Below are 20310 nucleotides of genomic sequence, written 5' to 3' on the forward strand. Positions count from 1 at the left end.
GTGCCTGCCTGCTCCAAGGAGTCTGTCCTTTCCTGGGCACTGCCCACACTTGGACAGGTATCTCAGACCTGCGGGTTCCACTTCCCATGGTCCATCCTTCCTAAGGCACCTCCCAGCGCACCCACTGCTCGCTCAGAAAAGCCACACCGGCATCACCTCAAAAACTGTGCCCACTCATCCTCCAGGGGGCGCACAGACTCCTGGAGACTCTGGCAGGTGTGGTGATGGTAGGAGTTGGCAGAGCAATCCGCTTCTCAGCCTTTCCCAGGACTATGGGCTGGGGCAGGGTGGGAGGCTCTCCCAGACTCCAGGGGAGGCCCTCATCCCCTTTTGTCTGTCAGTCTTAGAGTCCAGGGTAGAGGGGGCTGCGGTCCTGGCAGAGGCACTGGATGGGCACAGGGGATTTGGTGTGGGCAGTCCTGCAGTTCCCCCACCCCCCGACCTGCAGGCTGCCCCAGGAGTCTCAGCAGGGAGTTAGAGGGGGTGCTGCCCCTCCCCAGACCTCAGGTCTCAGCAGCAAACATGTACGTGTTGGTCAGTTTCATTTTGATTTTTGGCTGTTTCCTTTCACTCCCTTTCTTTTCTCAAACACCCTTACTCCCATGACCTCAGCCAGGAAAGCCAAGGGCATCTGAGAAAAGGCTCTGAGTCTCAAGATCAATCTTTGTTTAAGGACATGTCCTTTCTTGAGACTGCCCCGCTTGGACAACGTGCCAGACTCCTGGGCTCCAAGGCACCTCACTGGGCCACGTGGGGAGGATCACTCCGATGTCTTAGGTGTAGGAGGGAGCTGACAGAAGTAGCTGAGGGTGGCCAAGACAAAGCCTGGCGCTAGCATCCCACCCCTCAACCCCACAGGCACAGAGCCAGAACAGCCCAGTGCCCCAGACACTTTCTCGGGGAAACTTTATGTCCTCTGAGAGGCGCAGAAATGCAGGTTCTCTCAATCAGGGCCTTCCTCCCCAACCCTGGAGGCCTGAGCAGTAATCCCTGCCAGGGCCCAGGGCCGGTGCAGACAAAACGGCCACAGCAACTAAGTAAACCCCAGGAGAGAGCAGCCAGGGAAGCTGGCCTAGCTTCTGGCCTCAGTGGAGAGGAGGGAAGCCGTGGCAGCACTCCACTCTTGCCTCTCTCCCCAAAATGGGACAAAATTTGTCATCACCCTGGGACTTTTCTAGAAGACAGCACTTTGTTACTCTACTCACAAAGCATGCTCCCCAAACCCTTTCCCTACCCTTTGGGCCCCAAGAGGTCTGGGATTTCAGAACATCCCAGGCCTCTTACCCGCACCCATCTCCTCTTTGCCTGCAAAGTCTTTCTGAGGAGTGAAATGAGACCTGTTCTCTCTCCAGGGAGGTGAGATGGGGCTGGGGTCACAGACTACCATTAACCAAAAACAGTCTTTGGGAAAAAGTACGGGAGGGGGGTGGTGTTCTTGGATGCTACCTTTGAAAAAAAAAAAAGAGAGAGAGAAACAAACGGAAAAAAAGAAAAGCTCACCGTTTTTAACCCCGTCTATGTTTTTGTTTGTTTTTTTAGCCTCCCATTTGAAACGTGGTAATATTGTGATTCCATTTCTTGTTTAGCCGGCAAGGGAAGAGGGTGGGGAAGTTTATGTAACTTTTCCTGTTGTTTTGTTTTTGTTTGTATTTCCTTTTTTTTCCTTTTTCTTTTCCTTTTGTGATGTACAGAAATGCAAAGTATCTTTCGTTCTTTTTTTTTTTCCTATCTTCTATGTTGTTCTAGAATTTTGCTTTTGTGCGTGTTACTGTGGGAACTTCTAATGCAGAGATGGTTTTTGAATCTCAAGTGAACCTCAGTCATGTACATATCTCTATATTTATTTTTTCCTTTGTAATCAGAATTTAAAAGGGAAGATAACTCTTAAAAAACGACTCCCACACCAACAGCGCCAGCAGCCAGCCCTCTCCTCCACCTGCGGGCATGAGCTGGAACTGCTTCAGTTTTTAGATTAACAAAAGTGATGCAGACGGTGCTTCAGGGCCTCAGTCTGTAAGGAACCTTGGAGGGAAGCTGGGAGACCCCGAGAAAGGGAGAGACTTGTCCCAGTTCACCCAGGTTGCTTCCCAGAGCAGTGAGATCCTCAGTTCCATCCAGAATAAGGTGGCTGATCCGCCCCTTCCGTGCCTGCCTCAGAGCCTTAGGAGGCACTGGAGGAGGGAGCTGAAGACACTTGATAGAGTTTAACTCAGGTGAGGGCTTCAAAGCCAGATACTCCCAGGCAAGAGAAGTTCCTCCTGATCTTGAAACAGGCCAGCGGGATGCTGGCCCCAATACATCTCCTACTTGTCCCATCTCAGGCCAGGGCTGAGCCCCAGAGGGAGTCTGGGTCCTACTGTTTATTGCTTTCTGCGGCTCAGAGAGGTCAAGCAACCGGCTCAAGGTCACAGAGCTTTTTAGAAGTAAACCCAAAAGGAGATAACAGCCCTCTGACCTCAAGAACCCCAGCCACAGCTAAGATGTAAGAGGGTAGTCAGTAGAAAACACACTCCAGGTGTCCTGAGCAGAGGTGGGGAGGATTTATGAGGTGGCTTCTGTTTGGCTCAGCTTCTGTGTTCCCTCTAGGGACCCTGCCAGATGTCACTGGTGTGCTCCCAGTTCTCTCACCTCTCTGACACGGGGGCCTGCCCACACCAAGACCAGGGTACATGTGGGCCCGGCATTACACAAGCCGGAACCACGTGATTGCTGCTTCACAGACCCAGGGAGCCCTGAGCCCTTACAGTTCACAACCACATGGGAGAATAAACAGTGAGGCACAGGGATGGAAGGGAGTGGTTCAAAGTCACGTAACATGGGACAGAAGAGTATGATGACCTCGTGGGACAAGTCCTTCCACCCGTCTCACCTGGTGCCTTCAGTGGCCTCCCTCCACCCCTAAGGAGAGAGACTGGTGCTAGCTTTGCCCTCCCAGCACAACGGCCAGAAAGTGTGTGCAGGGTTTGCAGCCTTAGAAGTATGGCCACCTGCCTTGGCTCCATCTGTCCCTATTAAGGCCCCAACCCTTCTCTAGCCTCTGCCTCTGGTTCAAATGTCATCACCTAATGGGTGACCTGAAGGAAAGGTGCCCATGGTTCTCCCTGACCTGCCTCAAACCAGGCCTTCCCCCTCCCCAGCCCCTGGAAAAAGCAGTGACCACAGCTGGAGTGGGACAGCCAGGATAGGAAGGGACATCTTGGCATTTCTTCCAGGATAAAGCCAGAAGGCAGGAGGGATGAAATTTGCTACAACAATGCTGAAGCCAGGGGGACCCGAGGCTGGGTCAGTCCTTCAAATTGAATCTGTGATTGCCTTCCCTTTTAAATGCACAATCCCCTTTCACCCCATCTGTCCACTGATTGGCCTTGTTTAAGCGGCTTTTGTTTTTTCTTTCTGCCTGGGTCCACCTTCCTCTTTGTCTTCCTGCCTCTCTGTCTCTGTTTTCTTCTGCCTTTGTCTCTTTCTGGTTCTACTTCTCTGTCTCTCTGTCCCTCTGTCCCTCTCCCTGTGTCTCTCTGTCTCTTCTCCATCTCTCTCTCTGACTTGGGCCTCTCTCCCCATGCTGCCAGCCCTTCCTTCACCCACTCTGTGGTTTTGCTTCTATCAGCTGCTTCCTGCATGCCCTCTGGAGGTTTTCTGTTGTTTAAAGAGTTAAGGAAAGGTTGGCTCTTGGAGCCTGTGGGTTAAAAAAAAAAGCGAACAGAAATGGCTGGGCAAGAGCCCCCTTCCATCCCTGGGACTAGACTGAAAGCCACAGGGCTGTCTCGTGCCGATTCAGAGGGGGAGAGCAGCTAGAGTCACTGTCTTCCCCCGATTCTGCATCCCAATGCGGAGACCTTCTTTCTTTTTTATTATTGCATTCCTGTCCCTGACCACTGAGAAGGTAGGTATCCCGGCTCCGCTGTGCGCCCGCTCCCATCTCCAGATAAGCCCCGCCACTCTGCTTGGTTTGAATGTGGTTTTCTTTCTCTCTCTCTCTCAGTCTCACTCTGGTTGGTTTTCTCCCCCTCCCTTTTCTTTCTTTATTTTAGTGACTACTCATTTGTAACTTGCATTTTCTCCAAATGAGCTACAAAGCTGTGTTTCCTGGTTTGTCGTTTAGTTTTCTTGACTTCTCCCAACAACTTTTCTGGTTCATTCTTCTCTTTCCCACCTTCCCTACTCCTTCTTCTCCCTCTCCATCCCCACCCCCTGTGCCCCAAGCCTCCCTCACACCCTCTTTTTCTCATTTTGTTGTCCGAATGCATTTCTGTGTGGTTTAGCATTCCAAGTTTGTGTTCCCTCCCTGAACTGTATGCTGCAGTTGAGCCAATTTGATTTCTGTTGTCTGGAGTAGCTTCTCAGCCCCTCACCCTTTACCCCTGCCAGTCCCCAGGGCCACCTTGGGCACTAAGCAGTGGTGGAGGGGCCTGTGCTGAGCCTCGTGGCCTCCAGATCCTAGAAGAAGTTCTGGCTGAGGTCAGGCCTGAGGAAAGAGCCCTGTCCCACCCTTCGGGGCCTGCTGGGCTCCTACGGCTCTGCCCTGGTGGTAGACTGAGCTTTAGGTGGGAGCTACAGGCTCTGGGCAGCAGCTGGCACCAGGGCTGAATCTCACAGCTCCATCTTTCGGGCATGATGGTAGTTGAACTTCAGGGGGTATGTGAGCTGGCCAGGAACAGGTGCTGGGCTAGATGGTCTACTTAGCAAAGTCTCTGGGGGGCAATTTGAGAGATGGAGGGGACACTCAGCTCACCAACCCCCTGTCTGGACCACAACCCAACCCAGACGGGGCTCCTCAGTCCCCCAGCATCCTTCCATTTTACAATCTGAGCTTAATGAGAGTCAGCAGGGGCCGGGGTCCTCCAAGATGTTGGCACAGAACCAGACCAAGGTCCTGGGACTTGTGACTCCCAACCCAGTGCTCAACCAGCCACACTGAGAGTACACGTCAGGACAGGCCCTCAGGGACCCCAACCTTCCCATCCTTGCCCTTTAAACTATTTCCTGTCCCACATGGGAGCTGCCGTAGAAGTTTGACTTCCCAACCTCTGAGGCCTCAGTAGGCCTCCATCCTCAGCTTTGAAGAGAAAGGCCCCAGGCGCAGGTCCTGGGGAGCTCAGGCATGAGAACATTCCTCAACCTTGGGTGGTGCTGGGAGGGCAGACAAGGAGATTGTTCAGGGAGGGAGAAAGCACTGCTGGTCTGATGGAGGAAACTATCCCAGCCTGATTCGGGGAGAGGAGGCCCCACCTTTAAGGAGTACCTCATGTAACCAGGGCCCCCGAAATACTGAGTTAGAGGGGTAGCTGTTCCAGATGCTCACTTGTTCTCGTCCTGGAGGATACTAGGGTCGGGTGAGTGCACGTCCCTTGCTGTTCTCCTTGTTTTTCCCCTCAAAAATGTCTTACATAAGCAAAAGAAAAGATGCCAGGGAGCAGGTGGTACCAGGGAGCAGAGGGGCTCCTGCAAGCAGGGCTCAGAGGCAGGTGAGGTCCCTCATTCACTCATTCACTCACTGATTCACTCACTCATTTGTTCATGCACACACTAGATGAGCATGTGCTGGCACAGAGTGCCAGCCCCCATCTGGATGTCCCTGCCAGCGGAGAGGCAGGCAGGCCTGTGTTCACGGCACCCACCTGCAAGGCTGAAGGACTGACAAGGATCGCCCAGGACAATGAGAGGGAAAAAGCTGAGCCATGGATGGGGAGCTCCTACTGGTGATGGTAGCCCTGGCCCTGGCATAGCCTGGCGCAGTGCATATGGGAGGAAGGAACAAGGGTCTGTGGGATGGTAGAAGGGCACACTCAACTCAGGGTGAGGATCAGAAGAGTCTTCCTGGAGGTGATGACCTTGAGCTAGGATAGAGGGGTAATAGACATTAGCCAGGCTGGGGCAGGAGGGGAGAAGAGGCCAGAGGAATGGGAATCACAAAGAGCAGGCTTCTGGAGGAGATGTTTGGAGGTCCCTGGCCACCACAGTCCTGTCCAGCTAGGAAGTGCCATGGTGTCTAGGCCTGGATCTCCCTCAGTCTCTGGGAAGAATGAGACCCAAACTGAGGACGAGGTTCACACTTTGGCAGGATCATGGTGACCCTTTGTCCTGGGCTTCTGGAGGGATGGGTGGATAAGGGTGAGATTGGCTCTAGAAGTCTCCCCAGGGAGGTGCTATCTGCCACCCTACCCAGCAGAGCCTTCCTCCCATCCTCTTCCTTCCTGGCCCTTGGGAGACACCTCACAGAGCCCTAGGCCTTCCTGCACTGCTCTGACCCTGCTCACCTTTAAGGGGACCATGAGTCAGTTGTCTTCTGAAAAGAACCTCTCAACTCCTGTACAGGCCCACCCAGCCATGACCCAGTTATCCCCCATTTTACCAATGGGGAAACTGAGGCTCCCAGAGTTGGTCAGTTCCTTCAGGTCTCACAGCAAACTCATATCAGAGCTGATCCCAGGGTGTTCCGCTTTGCCAATTACTCTCTTGGGCTCTGGCAGCCATTTGGCTTGAAGGAGGTGAGAGGGAAACGAGAAAGAGCTTGACTTCAAGACATGCCAGGCAGGAAGCACCCAGATCAGCACAGGGGGTCTGGCCTGGGGGCTTGGACTTCTAGGGTTGGGGGCAGCAACATGAGGCCGGTGGACATCCGCCAAACCCAGATGAGACTGTTGTTCTTAACACTCTCAGCCCACTCCCAGCCCAACAGTGGGAAGTGGAGAGGACCCTGCTGTGTCTATGGGAAGGCACATGGTGACCCTTGGTCTTCCTTCACCTCTGGCCTCTTCCCTGGAATCAGAAGCAGTTGGCTCAGGTCCAGGTTCCGGGCTGGAGCCAGGATTCACATTCAAGTCCTGATTCCCAAGTTTAGTATTCTGCCCACTTGCCTTGCTGACTGCTGACCAAAGTCACAAGCAAAGGCTTCTTAAAGGCAAGGTCCAGCATCTCCTTGGGTATGGCATACTGTGTGTTGGCTCCGGACCTCCCATCCCCCCAGATGGTATCCGTTCACTTTACACTCTTTGACAACCCAGGGCATAGGAAAGACTTTAGAAATCTGAGGATCCTGGAGACTTCTTTCTCATTTACCTCTTCTGTAGGGAAAAGGATGCTGGATAATAGAACCTATTTCGGGGGGCTTGGGAGCTGTGAGGCACTGGCCACCTACTGGGGTGGAGGTATGTGATAGGGGAGCCATGGGTCTCCTGGTGATGTCTACTGAGAATGGATTGCCATTTCTCTGAGAGAGGCCATAGCTGAACACCCCAGCCTCCATCTCTCCTAGCAGAGGTGAGTTGGTCCAGATCAGGAAGGTCAGAGTGCTCAGAGGGTCACGTCGGTACCCAATGATATCCATTTTGCTTACCTATGCCTGCCTCTGCCCCAAACAGAAACACCAGGCTCTCCCAGGTCTTCATGGCCCATTTGGCTCTGAGCAGCTGCTCTCACCGCTATGGCTGGTGCTTATAGGCTGCTGCAGCCAGCAATCATGAGCTAGCTGTGCCTTGCCCACTCCCACCCCACCATGGGGCTGACTTCTTCCTCTACCTCACGCCCAGGCTGGATCCAGGCTTGTACAGAGAGGTCTGGGCACCACCCCACCCCAGGAGGAAGCACCTAGGGCCATGCCAAGGAAGCCACGCCCCTTCCAGTCCTGGGCAGCAAGGTACCCTGAGGCATGGCAGCTGGTTTTGCTTTCTCCTCCTGCCGAAAGAGCTTGGTCCAGATCCTGCCTCTTTTCTAGGACTCCCCGGTTTGGCCCTGGCCCTTGCAAGGGCATTTCTTCTTTCCTCAGCAAACCCCATTGAGGCCCTACTAGACGCCAAGTACTATGATAAAAACAGGTTACTGAGTCAACTCCAGCACCAAATCGACCCTGGAGGTGCTCAAAGTCAAGTTGGTGCTGGTGACTGGGGGTGAGGAGGGGTTAAGGGACAGACTTACAGACAGATAAGTGCTATCAATTGTTAGTGGATAGAAGCCCAAGGACAGGAGGAAGGGTCAGTTCTGTGGAGGGAGGGGGATTGAGAGGGTGGTCAGGAGATCCTGGAATATTTGCTCTGGAAGGGACATCAGAAAGCAAAGCCCAACCCTCTCATTTTGTGGATGCGGAAACTGAGGCCCAGAATGGGGAAGTGACTTGGCAAGGGTCACTCAGTGAGGCAGTGGCAGGCTCTCAGACCCCTGGTTCCCAGCCAGGGCCCTTTTGATGGTACCAGGTGCCCTTTCTGGTTTTCTGTATCCCCATCCTTGTGTACTGACTCCACTTTTGGAAAAACACTCGACATCTCTATCCAGCGGTCACCAAGAGGTGACTGCTCAGGCCCGAGGAGCCGGGCGCTGCCCATCCTTCCTCCAGAGGCAGCGTGGCCTCCTCGGCCTGGAATGGGGTGGTTACGTTTTTCTCTCTCTCTCTCTATCTCTCTTGCATTTTTGTGAATCTAATGATGAACTTACGCTACCACACTTTTCCCTTCTCTTACACATCTTACCTACTAAAGGAGGAAGTGCCACTTTATTGGTAAGTGGACGTTAACCAAGAGGGACTTAAAAAATCAGAACTTTAAAAAAAAAGAAAAGAAAAGAAAAAGAAAAAGAAAAGAGAGAAACAGAAAGACAGTCGGGTGCTACTGACAGCTCCACAGGTCTCTGCAGGGCCGGAAAACAAAGAAAGAAAAAATGTTAACAGAAAAATGTCAGTTCCCCAGGAGTTCAGACATTGTTTTTGATTTTGGTATCTAATGACATTTGTGGATTTTGTTTTTTTATTTCTGTTTTTTCTCCCGATCTTCGGTTCAGTTTTGAGTTCAGTTGTCCTGCCCCGCCCCACCCCCCTCTGTGTGCCGTGTGCCCCCTCCATCCCCTCACCCACCCCCACGCGCTGGGGGGCCTGGCCTGGTAGGCTGGCCCTGGCCCGGCCTCCCGGTGCCCGCCCTCTCTCTTCTCTCTGCCGGGATCCTCCGTCCCGTCGAGGGGGCGCAAAACCAGCCCCCGTGCCCGTTCTGGATCCCCTCCCTGTCAGCCCCCTACCCCCCACCGCTCCGTCCCTCTTGTGTTTTGCATGCCGAGAACCTTGCATGAGCTGCACTGTTGAGGCCAGAAGGTGGACACTCAGGAGAGGCAGAGGCAGGGCAGGCGCGGGGAACCGTGTGTGCGATGCTCCGGGACTGGCAGCCCCTGGCCTGGGCCCGGTGAAAGCCCCCTCTCCTTCTCTCCCCCCACCCCACCCGCCCGCTCTCTCACCCTCGATCTCTCGCTCCTTCTCTTGATCTGTCCTCTCTCTCTGTCTCTCCTCCTTTCCTCCGTCTCCGCTTTTTCTCTCTGCTTCTCTAACCTTCCCCTGTCTCTTTCCTCTCTGTCTGCTCTGCCTCTGCCTCTCCCTCTCTGGATTCTCCGTCTCTGTCTCTCCCCGTCTCTGCCCCGTCTCTCCTCGCCTCTGTCGCCCTCTCCGTGTCCCTCTCCACCCCCTCCGTGCCCTCTCTGCCTCTCTCCCCGTCAGAAGCCCAGCTCGCCCTCGTCCAGGGCCCGCGACCAGGCGGAGGCCGGCGCAGCTACGCCGCCCGCGCAGGGGAAGGAGAGCCCGAGCCCGCGCTCGGCGCCGTCGTCGCAGGGCAGAGGAGGCCGCGCGGCGGGCGGGGCGGCCAGGCGGCGGCGGCGGCGGCGGCGGCGGCGGCGGCGCTCGCGGTCCTCGGCGTCCGCGCCCCGCCGCAGGGGCCGCCGGCGCGCCCGGCCCGCGCCGCCCCGGGGCTCATCGCGCTCGCTCAGCAGGGCCCGCTCCAGCAGCGACTCGGGCGGCGGCGCCCCCGGCCCCGGGCCCGAGCCCGGCTCCGAGCGAGGCCACGGCGGACATGGGAAACGGTGAGTGGATTCGACCCCAGGGAGCCGCGTGTCTCGGACGCGCACGGGGCTCCCCTCCCCGCACTAAGCACTGTCTCCCCCCCCCCCACTCCCCTCACCGATCCCTCTCTCCTCCCTGCTCATTCTCACTCCCCGCGCACTGACCTCCGGGTCACTGGCCCTCCCCCGCCACCACCCCGCAGAGCAATCCTCTCACTTCCCCCTGCTAAGATCCAGATCCTCCTTCCACGACGGCGCACCCTCCTCCCTCACTTGCCCCACACTCCCTGATCACTTTCCCTCGGCAGCGCGGATCGGCCTCTTCCTCACGGATTCCTCTCCGCCTACCAGCGCCCCCTTCCCTCCTCCGGGAACCTCTCTCCCACCCAACACACACCACGTCCTCCCCATCACTAACCCTGCGCCTGCTCGATCCACTGCCCTAAAGAACCCCTTCCCCTCCCGAGTCCTTTCTTCTCCACTGGGCCCACTCTCTCCCTTCGCGAGCCCTTACCTGTCAGCCAGCACCCCTACCGTCTCCCTTCGCGCCCCTCCCTGGCGCCCACTTTCTCCCAGCTGAGCCCTCTGTCGCCGTGCCCTTCCTCCAGGGCCAAGGAGCGGCCCCCGCGCGCCCGGCTCGCCAGCACCTCCCCGTCCCCGGGCGCGCACGGCAGGCACGGCGGCCCGGAGGGGAAGAGCTCGTCGCGCAGCCCGGGCCCACACCCGCGCTCGTGGAGCTCCAGCCGCTCGCCTTCCAAATCCCGCTCGCGCTCAGCGGAGAAAAGGACCCGCAGCCCCAGCCGCTCGCCGTCGCCCAAGAAAACCGTGGGCCGGTAATTGCGGGCCCAGGGGTGGTGGCCGCGGCGGGACCGGGCGGGCCGGCCGCGCCGCGTCGCTCACCTCGGACCGGGGCCCCGCAGGGACAAGGACGGCGAGGGCCGCGCGAGGCACGCCGAGGCCGAGGCCGCCCGCGCCCGGCGCCGCTCCCGCAGTTACTCGCCCATCCGCAAGCGGCGACGGGACTCGCCCAGCTTCATGGAGCCACGGCGCATCACCAGGTACGGAGGGGCCTGGCCTGGCCAGGCTGGGCGGCAGGGACCTCGAGGGTCCTCGACGGACTGAACCTGCTCCGTCCGGGGAGGGGAGGGCCCTGAAGGAGAGGAGGTAGGGGTTCGGGGAAGAGAAGAGAGCTCTCAGGCTAGGGCTGAGGTGCTGGGGAAGGGTTCGGTCCAGAGAGACAGGTGCAGGCTCACTGAGGGGAGGGAGGTCTCCAGAAGGGAAGGGTCTTGAAGGCCATGGAGGGGAGGGGCCCTGTTCTTGGGTCTGGGTACAGCAGCAGACAAGGTGTTCAGCTCTGGAAGATTCCAGCCATCCCTCTTGGAGCCCCTCCCTCCTTCATCCCTCCCCACATTCATCTCCTGGCAATGATGTCTCCTTTTTTCCTTCATCTCAAGGTCCAGTCTGCTGAGTGGCCTGTGGCCAGCCTGGGGGCCGGGTGGACCCCCTTTCCACAGGCTGCAGGGGAGATGCCCATGTGAGCTGACTGGCTCTGTTCAGCTGTCAGTCTGTCTGCCTCTCCTTTTCTCACTAACCTCTCTGCTCCCTTCCCAGCCCCCTGGGGAACTTGGAGGAGGGGGCACCCCCATCTGGTCTCTGGGGCAGCTGTGGGGGGAACCAGCCCCTCCCACTTTGCCCACACAGTTGGCCAGACTCAAGGGTCTGGGCCTAGGTCTCCAGGTGAGATGACTGTCTGCATTTGAGGAGATCACCCTGAAGCCCTAGACCCCTGACAGGGGTTAGAGGGCCACAGACAAAATTCTGAGCCCAGCTCTGCCTCAGACTTACTGGGCAGCCTTGGGATATCAGTGTGCCTCTCTGAGTCTCGGTTCTCATGTCCGAAAAATAAGCAGGGCTCCTTGAGCATCTTTTCAGCTCTAACCTGGTCTGATTCTCAACCAGCCCTTACTAATCCTTGATGATTCAGATATCCCTGAGGGAGAAGAGGGCACTGGCCCCAGAGCTAGAGGCCAGAACACCAGAGGCTTAAGGCTTGCCCTCAGACACCCCTATATGCAGGGGGTCCTAAGATGGCCGGACCTCCACACCTTCCACCTGGCACTCACCTCAGTCCCCCTCCCAGGGAGCCTCCTCCTCCTCCCACTAATGTGCACCTGTTTCCCTCCTCAGAATTAACCCGACGTGTTGGGGACACTGTTGCCCTCTTAACTCTCTTTTCTTTTCTCTGGGTCACAGTCTCCTGGCTTCAAACTAACTCCAGGCCGGAGGGAGGTAGCTGAGTAAGGAGTGGGGCAGGGCCGGTGGGATTGGGCCAGGCCTTGGGCAGGGGCAGCAGTGGCCAGGGGGCTCCTTCTTGTTCCCTCCGAGTGACCTGAAAACCAAACTCCTCCATTCTGTGGGGAACAAAGAAGCAGGACTGGGCCATACTGACAAACCTTCCCATGCACAGAAGCCACTTAACTTAGCTTGGCTAATGTGAGTTGTCTATATTTGTAAGTTTCATTTATTCAACAAATACTGAGCACCCACTCCAGTCAAGCAGACACTTGGTCCCCTTTCCCTCCAGACAAGTGAGGAAAAAACAAAGTGATCACATGAAATTGGCAAGTAACCCCACTGTGTGTCCAATCTTGTTGGGGCAGGGCGGGGGGGGGGGAGGGCAGAGGCAGGGAGAATTCCAAGGCCAAGTCTCAAGGGAAACTGAGGCAGGGAAGCCCTGGCCACTGCTGGGGAGGGGCTCCAGGCCTGATTGAGGGCCCAGAACTGGCAGAGCTCAGGGCCCTGGATGGCCTGTAACTGGCTTTTCCCTCCCGGCAGTGCCCGAAAGCGTCCCATCCCCTACTACCGGCCCAGCCCCTCATCCTCCTCCAGCTGCCTGAGCAGTGACTACTCAAGCCGGAGCCCCAGCCGCAGCCCCAGCCCCGGCCACAGCCACGGAAGCTACAGCAGCCGCAGTCGGACCCGCAGCCGCACGCGCAGCCCCTCTCGGACCCCCAGTCCCAGCTACCACAGCCGGAGCAGCTCAGAGAGTGGGGGCTTCTGAGCCCAGCAGACCCAGCTTCATGCTCTCAGCACAGGGAGCAGCAAGGGGTCAGGCCCCAGGGCCCGTGGGGGGCCTGCACCCCACTGCTACAAAGAGGTCCTGGGGCCAGAGAAGACCTTGGGGATGGATGCCCTGCAGACATGGAGGGACTGGATTCTGCTGCTTCTAGAGGGTCCCCACCCCCACCTCCTGCCTGACCACCATGTCCAGGGAACAAAGAGCCGTTCTGAACACAGGGATCACCCTGCCCCCCTTCCTGCTTGATGCCAGCTCACCAGGCTGGGGACCTCAGCTCAGTGGACCCAGGGATCCTTTGAAGGTGCCAGACCTAGGAACCTCCCCTGCCACTCCAGAAGACCCTCAGCTCTTATCTGTCACCAGGTGGACATGGAGGTGGGACAGCAAGCAGGAGCTAAGTCAGACAGAAGGAAGGATGGCCTAGCCCTTGGCACACACCATCCAGGCTGGGGAACTACTCCCTTCTGAGCTGGCAGCAGGAGGACCCTGGCTGAGGGCTGAAGGCTGGCCCCACAGCCTCCCAAAAGCCCTCCCCTAGCCCAGGAGTGCCCAGACTCAGTGGGCCCCTAAGCCTCAGCTTGAGGGTCTGGGAGCTCACCCGTGGTCCCACCTATCCAAGCCAGGCTTTCCCCTCCTCACCGCATGCCCTGGGTCAAGGCCATGCCAGCAGGCCTTCTGCATGACAAGAGGGGGGACATATAGACCACAACAGCATCTGACCCTGAGATCAAAAGGGGTTGGGGTCAGGAAGTGGAAGAGAGAAGGAGTAGGTGGAAGAGGAGCCTGTGAGGGGGCAAAGCAATGCAGTCAATGACTAAGAGGGCCCCAGTGTCCCAGTGTGCCCAGTGGCTGGGACATGGGCCAGATGGCAGCAGGCAGAGAGCATGTGCTTCCGGGCCTGCTCAAAGGAGCAGGGGGCCCAAAGCAGTACCTCTCCCAGAGAGGGGTGCTACAGCTCTTTGAAGAAAGGGTAATATCTAGACTGAGGGCCTTGGCCTGGGTTAAGGATGGGGAAGCAGTGGTCCCCAGCCCTCTTCTGCTGCTCCCAGCCCCCTCCTCCTGGGGCCCTCAGGGATCTCATGAAGTCTTCCTTGGCCCGACAGGGCAGATACCCTGGGCTCCGGTTGGGGGAGGGGTCTGGGGTCTGATCCGGGTTCCTCCCTCTCAATTTCCCCCTCCTCCGCGGTGCGGATAAAAATTGGACTCTAATAAAACACTTGGTGCCCGGACGGCAGGTGGTGAGACCAGGCCTCTGTGGATTTGGGCACCTGGGGAGTGTGGGGAGGACAGGGGGTCCTGGGGTCCTTCCCTTTGAGAAATGAGGGGGGCTCAGACTCCTGGGGACCCAGGATGAGAGCTGGCACCAAGGAACCAGGGCCTAGCATGCCCACCTGCTGCCTCCACTCATGAGTCTGCAAAGCCTGCGGCTCAGCTCAATAGGAAGAAAAACAGGGACCCAAAAAGACCTTCCACCCAGCCTGGAGGCCCTGTGGCCTTGAATATCCCCATCCCCCAACCCTCACACATGGCCTCACTTCAGCAGTGGACGGGGCCGGGACAGGCCCACGTGCAGGACCCTCCCTAAAGGTGAAGTGGCTAGAACACAGCTTGGAGCAACACTGGCTGTGAAGCCAGGATCCACAGGGGACCGGGAGGACGCCGGAAGGGGATGCCGTCCTCAGAGTGCTTGGCACAGGGCCTGGCACAGTGTGAGCCGTCCATAAGTGGCCACTTAAGGAAAACACTGTGTATCCAGCCCTGGCGGGTGTTAGAATGGGGATTGGAAAGGGAGACCTTAACGTGGTGTTTTTTTTTTTAATAGCTACTCACGAATTTCTTTCCTTTATATAGATCTACACACACATCCTCCCCTTCCTTCTCCTCCTGCTCTTCCTTCTTTTCCTAGAGTGATAGATTTTAACGTACTTTAAATCAACTGCTCTTGGGGAATCTGATGAAGGTTGGGAGCCCTTTCCTGAGAAGAAGACGCACAAGCCCACACTCTGCAGGCAACTTCGGATCTCACAGACACTCTGCCATTCTTTAGGGCCCCACAGGTTGAGAACCCTGGTCCACCTCTGCTGAGAAGGCAGCTGACTAATCATGGCTCCGGTCTGCATGAGCCAGGACATAGGAGACGTCCTTGGTCTGGTCTGGGCCCCAGAGCAGGGAGGCCGTGCTCTGAAGCACACGGTTGTGTCAACACACGACCCTCTCTTTAGCTTTTGCTCAGACTGGAAAGGGCACCGGAGGAGGCCTTTGACTGGTGGCTCTGTTTCTGATCTGAGGAAGCTGTTCAAAGACACACCAGTGATCTCTTTAACCCTTTATACAGGTTCAGCAAAACTCAGTCTGAGGCAAGGGTTGGGGCTACAGGGAAAGCAGACTTGGCCCCGTTCTGGACATGCCACCTCTTGGTGGGGGTGGGGCATGTAACATGCCAGAAGGTGGGCGTAAAAGTTCAGCCTGTCTCCCACTGAGCCCAACCCTGCCCCTCCCTGCTTCCCCCATTGCCTTCCCTCACTGCCCAGCCTGACTGCCTTCCTCATCCCTCATTGGCATCCCACAGCCAGGCTGTGCCCACCTTTTCTGCCCCACCCCCACTCCTAGCCTCTCACCTGGACTGCTCCCCGCCATGCTCACCTCCTCACTAGCTGGCCTGACTGGGCCAGGCCCCCTCCAGCCCATCCCAACCGTACCTAAAATGCAACTCTGACCATTCACTTGCTCATTCCATACATGCTTATTAATCACCTACTAAGCGCCACATCCAGTTCCTGGCTCTGAGGACACAGTACTGAATTAATGAAACAGAACTCCTTGCCCTGTAGATCCTGTGACCGTGCCCACCAGTCACGGGCTTGGAAGGCATCCAAATGGCTTCACCTGGAATTGCTTCCTGCCACCCTCTAGCCTCCACTCCTTCCACTGTCCTGGACTCCAGCTGACCCTCCTCGCTGGGCCCCCTTCGGCCCCGTGCACACCCTCTCCACCTCCACAGGTTCCCGTGAGCTCATGATTTGAGGCCCAGCTCAGCTGCCTCCTACTCCAGGGAGCCTTCCTGAGCCCCAGCTGCAGTGGCCACTCCCACTTCTGAGTTCCTCCAGCTCTGGGTCTGTTCCTCCCTTTTTAGGGCTCCAAGCTCTTGATCCAGTTATTTGTTGGCATGTCTCTCTCTCCCTAAATCTGTGAGCTTCCGGAGACCAGGCCACGCCTTCTTGTTGCTGCATCCCCAAAACAGGCCCCCTGGAAATGTTTGTTGACTGAGTAAAGGAGTGAAGAGGGGAACCAGGGAATGAGCAGTTCCAGGGACCATGAGGGCTGAGACCAAAGGCAAGCGTGGTGGCGGCAGGAAGACCCTAGAGGGCGACAGAGAGAGAGGAAAAACTGCAGCTTGGCAGCTCGCCAGAAGGAATACAAAACAGGCCTGGACAGAAAGAGAGATCCCTGGGAAGGGGGTGGGGGCGGTGTCCATGTCATACTGCAAGCCCTGAAGCTCACTCACGTCCTTGGCACCTCCCTGGATACTTGGTGTCCGTTCCCTGAGAAAGACAGGGAGGGTACCAGGCCCATCCCTCCCACAGACGGAGGATTCAGCTGGAACTTTTCTGTTTTATACCTTGGAAAAATGGAAAAACACTGCCAGGAAGGCAGGCAGGGAAACAGGAAACTCCAATTTTACATCGGGTAGCAAGGAGGGGGAGATGGGAGCCAGGGTGGAGGAACCTTAGTAAGATGTGGTGTTTGGGTATCGTGTGTCCTCTCCTGGTCTCTCTCTCCACTTTTGGAGCCTTGGGGACCCCTCCATCTTTCCTCTCCCAACAAACACAGTAGCCAGGAGTCTGGACAAAGCTTTCCTGTGCCCTGGCATATTCGTCCCCTTTCCTTAATCGGTTTCCCAGACCTAGGATAGCAAGTCACAGTGCACATGCCCAATCTGGGGGTCCCAGCTGGCATTCCCCATCCCCTGTCTCTCTGAGATGCTCTTGGAAGCCCCCTGGCCTCCCATAGGCCTCTCTCAGCTGAGGGCATATTCAGCAAACTGACCCTATCACCAGGCACCTGCCTTTCCTTCTCCAGGCCCCTCTCCACCTGAGAAAGGCTCTCAGGACACCCAGGACGAGGGCGCTCCAGCCACAGGGCCTCCCACCTCCACGGGCACCACAGGGGATGCCATCACCTCCACGTCCTCCTTTACCCTCTGCTTCCACTCACCATAACCACGTCCCAGGAGGGGGTGCTGCAGGCTGGGAGGGGGAGAGTGGAGGAGAAACTGTTGATTCACCAACGCTGGAAGGTGTCTTCGAGAACATCCAGTCCGATGTTCTCATGGTACAGATGAAGCAAATGAGTCACAGAGACCGGCCGCTGGCCAAGGTCACAGTCAGAGACATGTAGGTCCCCAGACTCTTAAGCTAGACAGATTCTTTCTGTTGGACAGTGAGGCGGGAGGTCCGGGAGGATGGGTCCACAGCTCTCCCACCTGACCCGTCCTTGCCTGCCTTCAGCAGTGATAGGGATGAGGTGACCCCAAGGCCAGCCAGAAGCCAGAGGCCTAGGGGATAAGCAGGCTAGAGACAGGTTTTCAGAAATGGACTCCCAGAGGGGCAGTGTCTAGACGCTTCCAGAAGGACCCAGTGCCCCCAGCCCCCATGTGCTCTAATTACGGCTGCCCACATCTTTATTTCCCAGCAGGCCCAGCAACTGGCAATCCATCAGCTGTCAGGCCTCTCCCAGGAGCTCCAGCAGCTGCCTGAAGACTCTCGTGCTTTCTCTGAGGCTGGGCCAGGGAGGGAGGGGCTGGTGCAGCCGCAATTGGCAAAGACCTGCCAAGGGAGTGGCTAATGTGGCCAAGGCCTCGGGCATAGGGCTAGGCAGGAGGCTGGGAGGCTGGTCTCAGGGCTGCTGCAGAGTACTTCAGACTTTGAGGCTAGGGGTGAGGGGAGGGGCCCCTCTGATCAAGGAATTCCTGCAGTACTCACCTCCCCACAACCGCTGTGGCTTCTGGGAAATCCCTGGATGGGTGGAGTTGTTCTCTTAATCCCAGAAAAACTACCCCTGGCAGCTCAGTGCTCTGGAGGAAGGGTGCCCAGTCAGGGCTGGAGTGGAACCCAGAGAGGCTGGCCCAACCCTCCCTGTCCAGGCTGCACACCTCACCCTGGGCCCACAAGCCACAGCCCACAGCCCTCCCTGGACTGCCTGGGAAGGATCTCCCCTGCCTGACCAGAGGCAGGAGGCCCGGGTTCCAATCCCTTCACCCCCACCCCAGGCTTTGTGACCCAGGGGCCATAATGACTCAGTTTTCTCATCTCCAAAATGGAACTCTGATAAGATACTTGGACATGCCATAAAGCACATACAACCAGATAATTCTCATTAACTTAAGTCTCAATATCCAAAATTAAAGGCCCTCTGTCCTTAATAACAATGAACACTTCCTGTGTAGTAGGCACTTCACACGCGTTATCATATCAGAGATTCACTACAGCCCAGCAAGATGGATGTGTTCTTAGCCATGATTTGCAGATGGGGATGTGTGGGTCAGAGAGGTCACCAGGCCAGTGAATGGCAGCAGGTTCAAGCCCAGCCATGCCTGACCCCAAAATCCAGTTACTCCCACACTCCCACCCCATTTATCACCACCCAGAGCCACCCATGTTCCCTCCCCTGTGATTGGCCAGGTGACCTAGGAGTGCCTCAAGAGCTGACCCATTGAAGATGGGTGTGAGTTCACAGTTCTGCCTCCCTCGTCCCATGGACAGAGTGCTGGGGGTTGTGCCCTGGGTTGCACAACTTCCCCTGGCTGGGGCAGCAGCGATGGATCCTCCTCGCCCTGGTTTCAGGCAAGATGAAGGCAGCTATGAAGGGAGCCTCTGTCTCCGAGATGTTGGCGGCCAGGTAGGCAGGCCCCACCCAGAGCAAGGCTGGGACTGGCTGGGCCACACTTGGAAGCATCTGTGATTATATCTGACAGCTCCCGCTAGGGTGGGGCACCTGGGCCCCAGTCTGGGCCGATGGGCAGGCAGGGGCCGATGAGGGCCCTCCCTGGCTCCTGACCTCACCTCGACTTTATAGAGCTGGAGATGGGTGAGGCTGGGAGTGCCAGGAAGGGAAGGCCTGGGGCTTCCTGAAGCTGAGACCCTTGGAGGACAGTGAGAGGCTCCCAATGGAGACCCACTGGGCTCATGACATAATCCGGCAAGGGAGGAGGTGCAGAGGACAGGCATCCTGTCTGCCTCCTACCCTTGGCCCACAAGAGCTCCAGGTGTTTGGAGGCCTTTCCAGAGGTGACCTCAGATGTGTGGCCCAATGCCAGCTCTTTCCTGATGGGGAGCAGGTGGGTAAGAAAGATATTTAGGAGCTCTTTCTCTTGAAGAGGAAACTGAGGCTCAGAGACAACATGAGACTTGTTGCTACTGTAGCTCGTCAAGGTGAGTGGCCTGGAGTCTGGCTTCCAGCCCCTCAGGGGTCCTGGGCAGGGCAAGCCCCCTGTGGAACTGGCAGGAGCACAGCCTCAGCTCAGCCCCAGGAGAGGCACAGCAAGCCCAGTGGGTCTTGGAAGGAGAGGAAGTAGGGGACTCCAGGGAGGGGCACCCCGAGGGTAACAGCCCTGAGCACTAGAGAAGCAAGACACTTACTCTGCTAGTGCCTTACGGGAAACCCGGGGCCAGTCACAGTCTCTCAGAACCTCAGTTTTTTCACCTAGAAAGGAGAAATAATAGGACGGAAGTCAGGAGAAGGAAGGCTGGACTGGGGTCATGTCAATGAAAGCAGGAGAGACAATGTTAAGATTATGGCAGGACCCTAGGGGCAGCAGCCTCTCCCAGAGGGAGGAGTGGGGACCTGGATCCCATAGGTGGTCAGATAGGATGTGGGGTTAAGCAGGCCCAGCCTCCAAGCAAGTTTAAAGGAACTGCCTGGAGCCCCTTCTCCCTTTGTGCTGTGGGACTATTAAACAAAAGGAGCTTCAGGATCATAATCCACAAAAAGGGAAAGGAGGGGCTTTGTCCCGTATCACAGCTGCGAAGCCCACTGACTAGATTCAAGGTTGCTGCATGTCAAGTTCCCTGGCCAGGGCCCCTTATGGTAAAATAGATATAATGGGGAGATTTCACAATAACCTTCCTCCTGACCCTCTCTCCGCACTGAGCCTCAGAGTTTCTGATCTGGGTCCGCCCCACTTGGGCGCAGGGGGAAAACGGCCAGACCTACACATGCCATGCATTTGCCATAGGGAGATATGCACTGCTCCCTCCTCCTCCCCCTCTTCAATTCCAGGTAGCTAATGATAATAATACTTAATTATCACACAGCAGGACTTGGACTAAAATGTTTTCTTGCATTAAGTTGCTGAATCCTCACACCAACCTAGTGATGGAAGCATTATTATTATCATTATCCCCATTTTCCTGATGGAGAAACTG

General features: G+C 56.9%; 1 protein-coding gene across 1 annotated transcript in view; it reads left to right on the top strand.

Moving 5' to 3' along the window:
- Window positions 1–14121, top strand: part of SRRM3 (serine/arginine repetitive matrix 3) — a 34922-nt gene extending 20801 nt beyond the window's left edge. Inside the window, exons 11-14 of the mRNA XM_072943134.1 lie at window positions 9470–9828; window positions 10416–10640; window positions 10728–10865; window positions 12643–14121. Of these exons, the coding sequence (XP_072799235.1) occupies window positions 9470–9828; window positions 10416–10640; window positions 10728–10865; window positions 12643–12868 (948 nt within the window). The 3' untranslated portion in view covers window positions 12869–14121. The remainder of the gene's footprint in view (window positions 1–9469; window positions 9829–10415; window positions 10641–10727; window positions 10866–12642) is intronic.
- Window positions 14122–20310: the final 6189 nt, after the last annotated feature.

This window comes from Vicugna pacos, chromosome 18 (assembly GCF_048564905.1).
Source record: "Vicugna pacos chromosome 18, VicPac4, whole genome shotgun sequence".
Classification (NCBI taxonomy): domain Eukaryota; kingdom Metazoa; phylum Chordata; class Mammalia; order Artiodactyla; family Camelidae; genus Vicugna; species Vicugna pacos.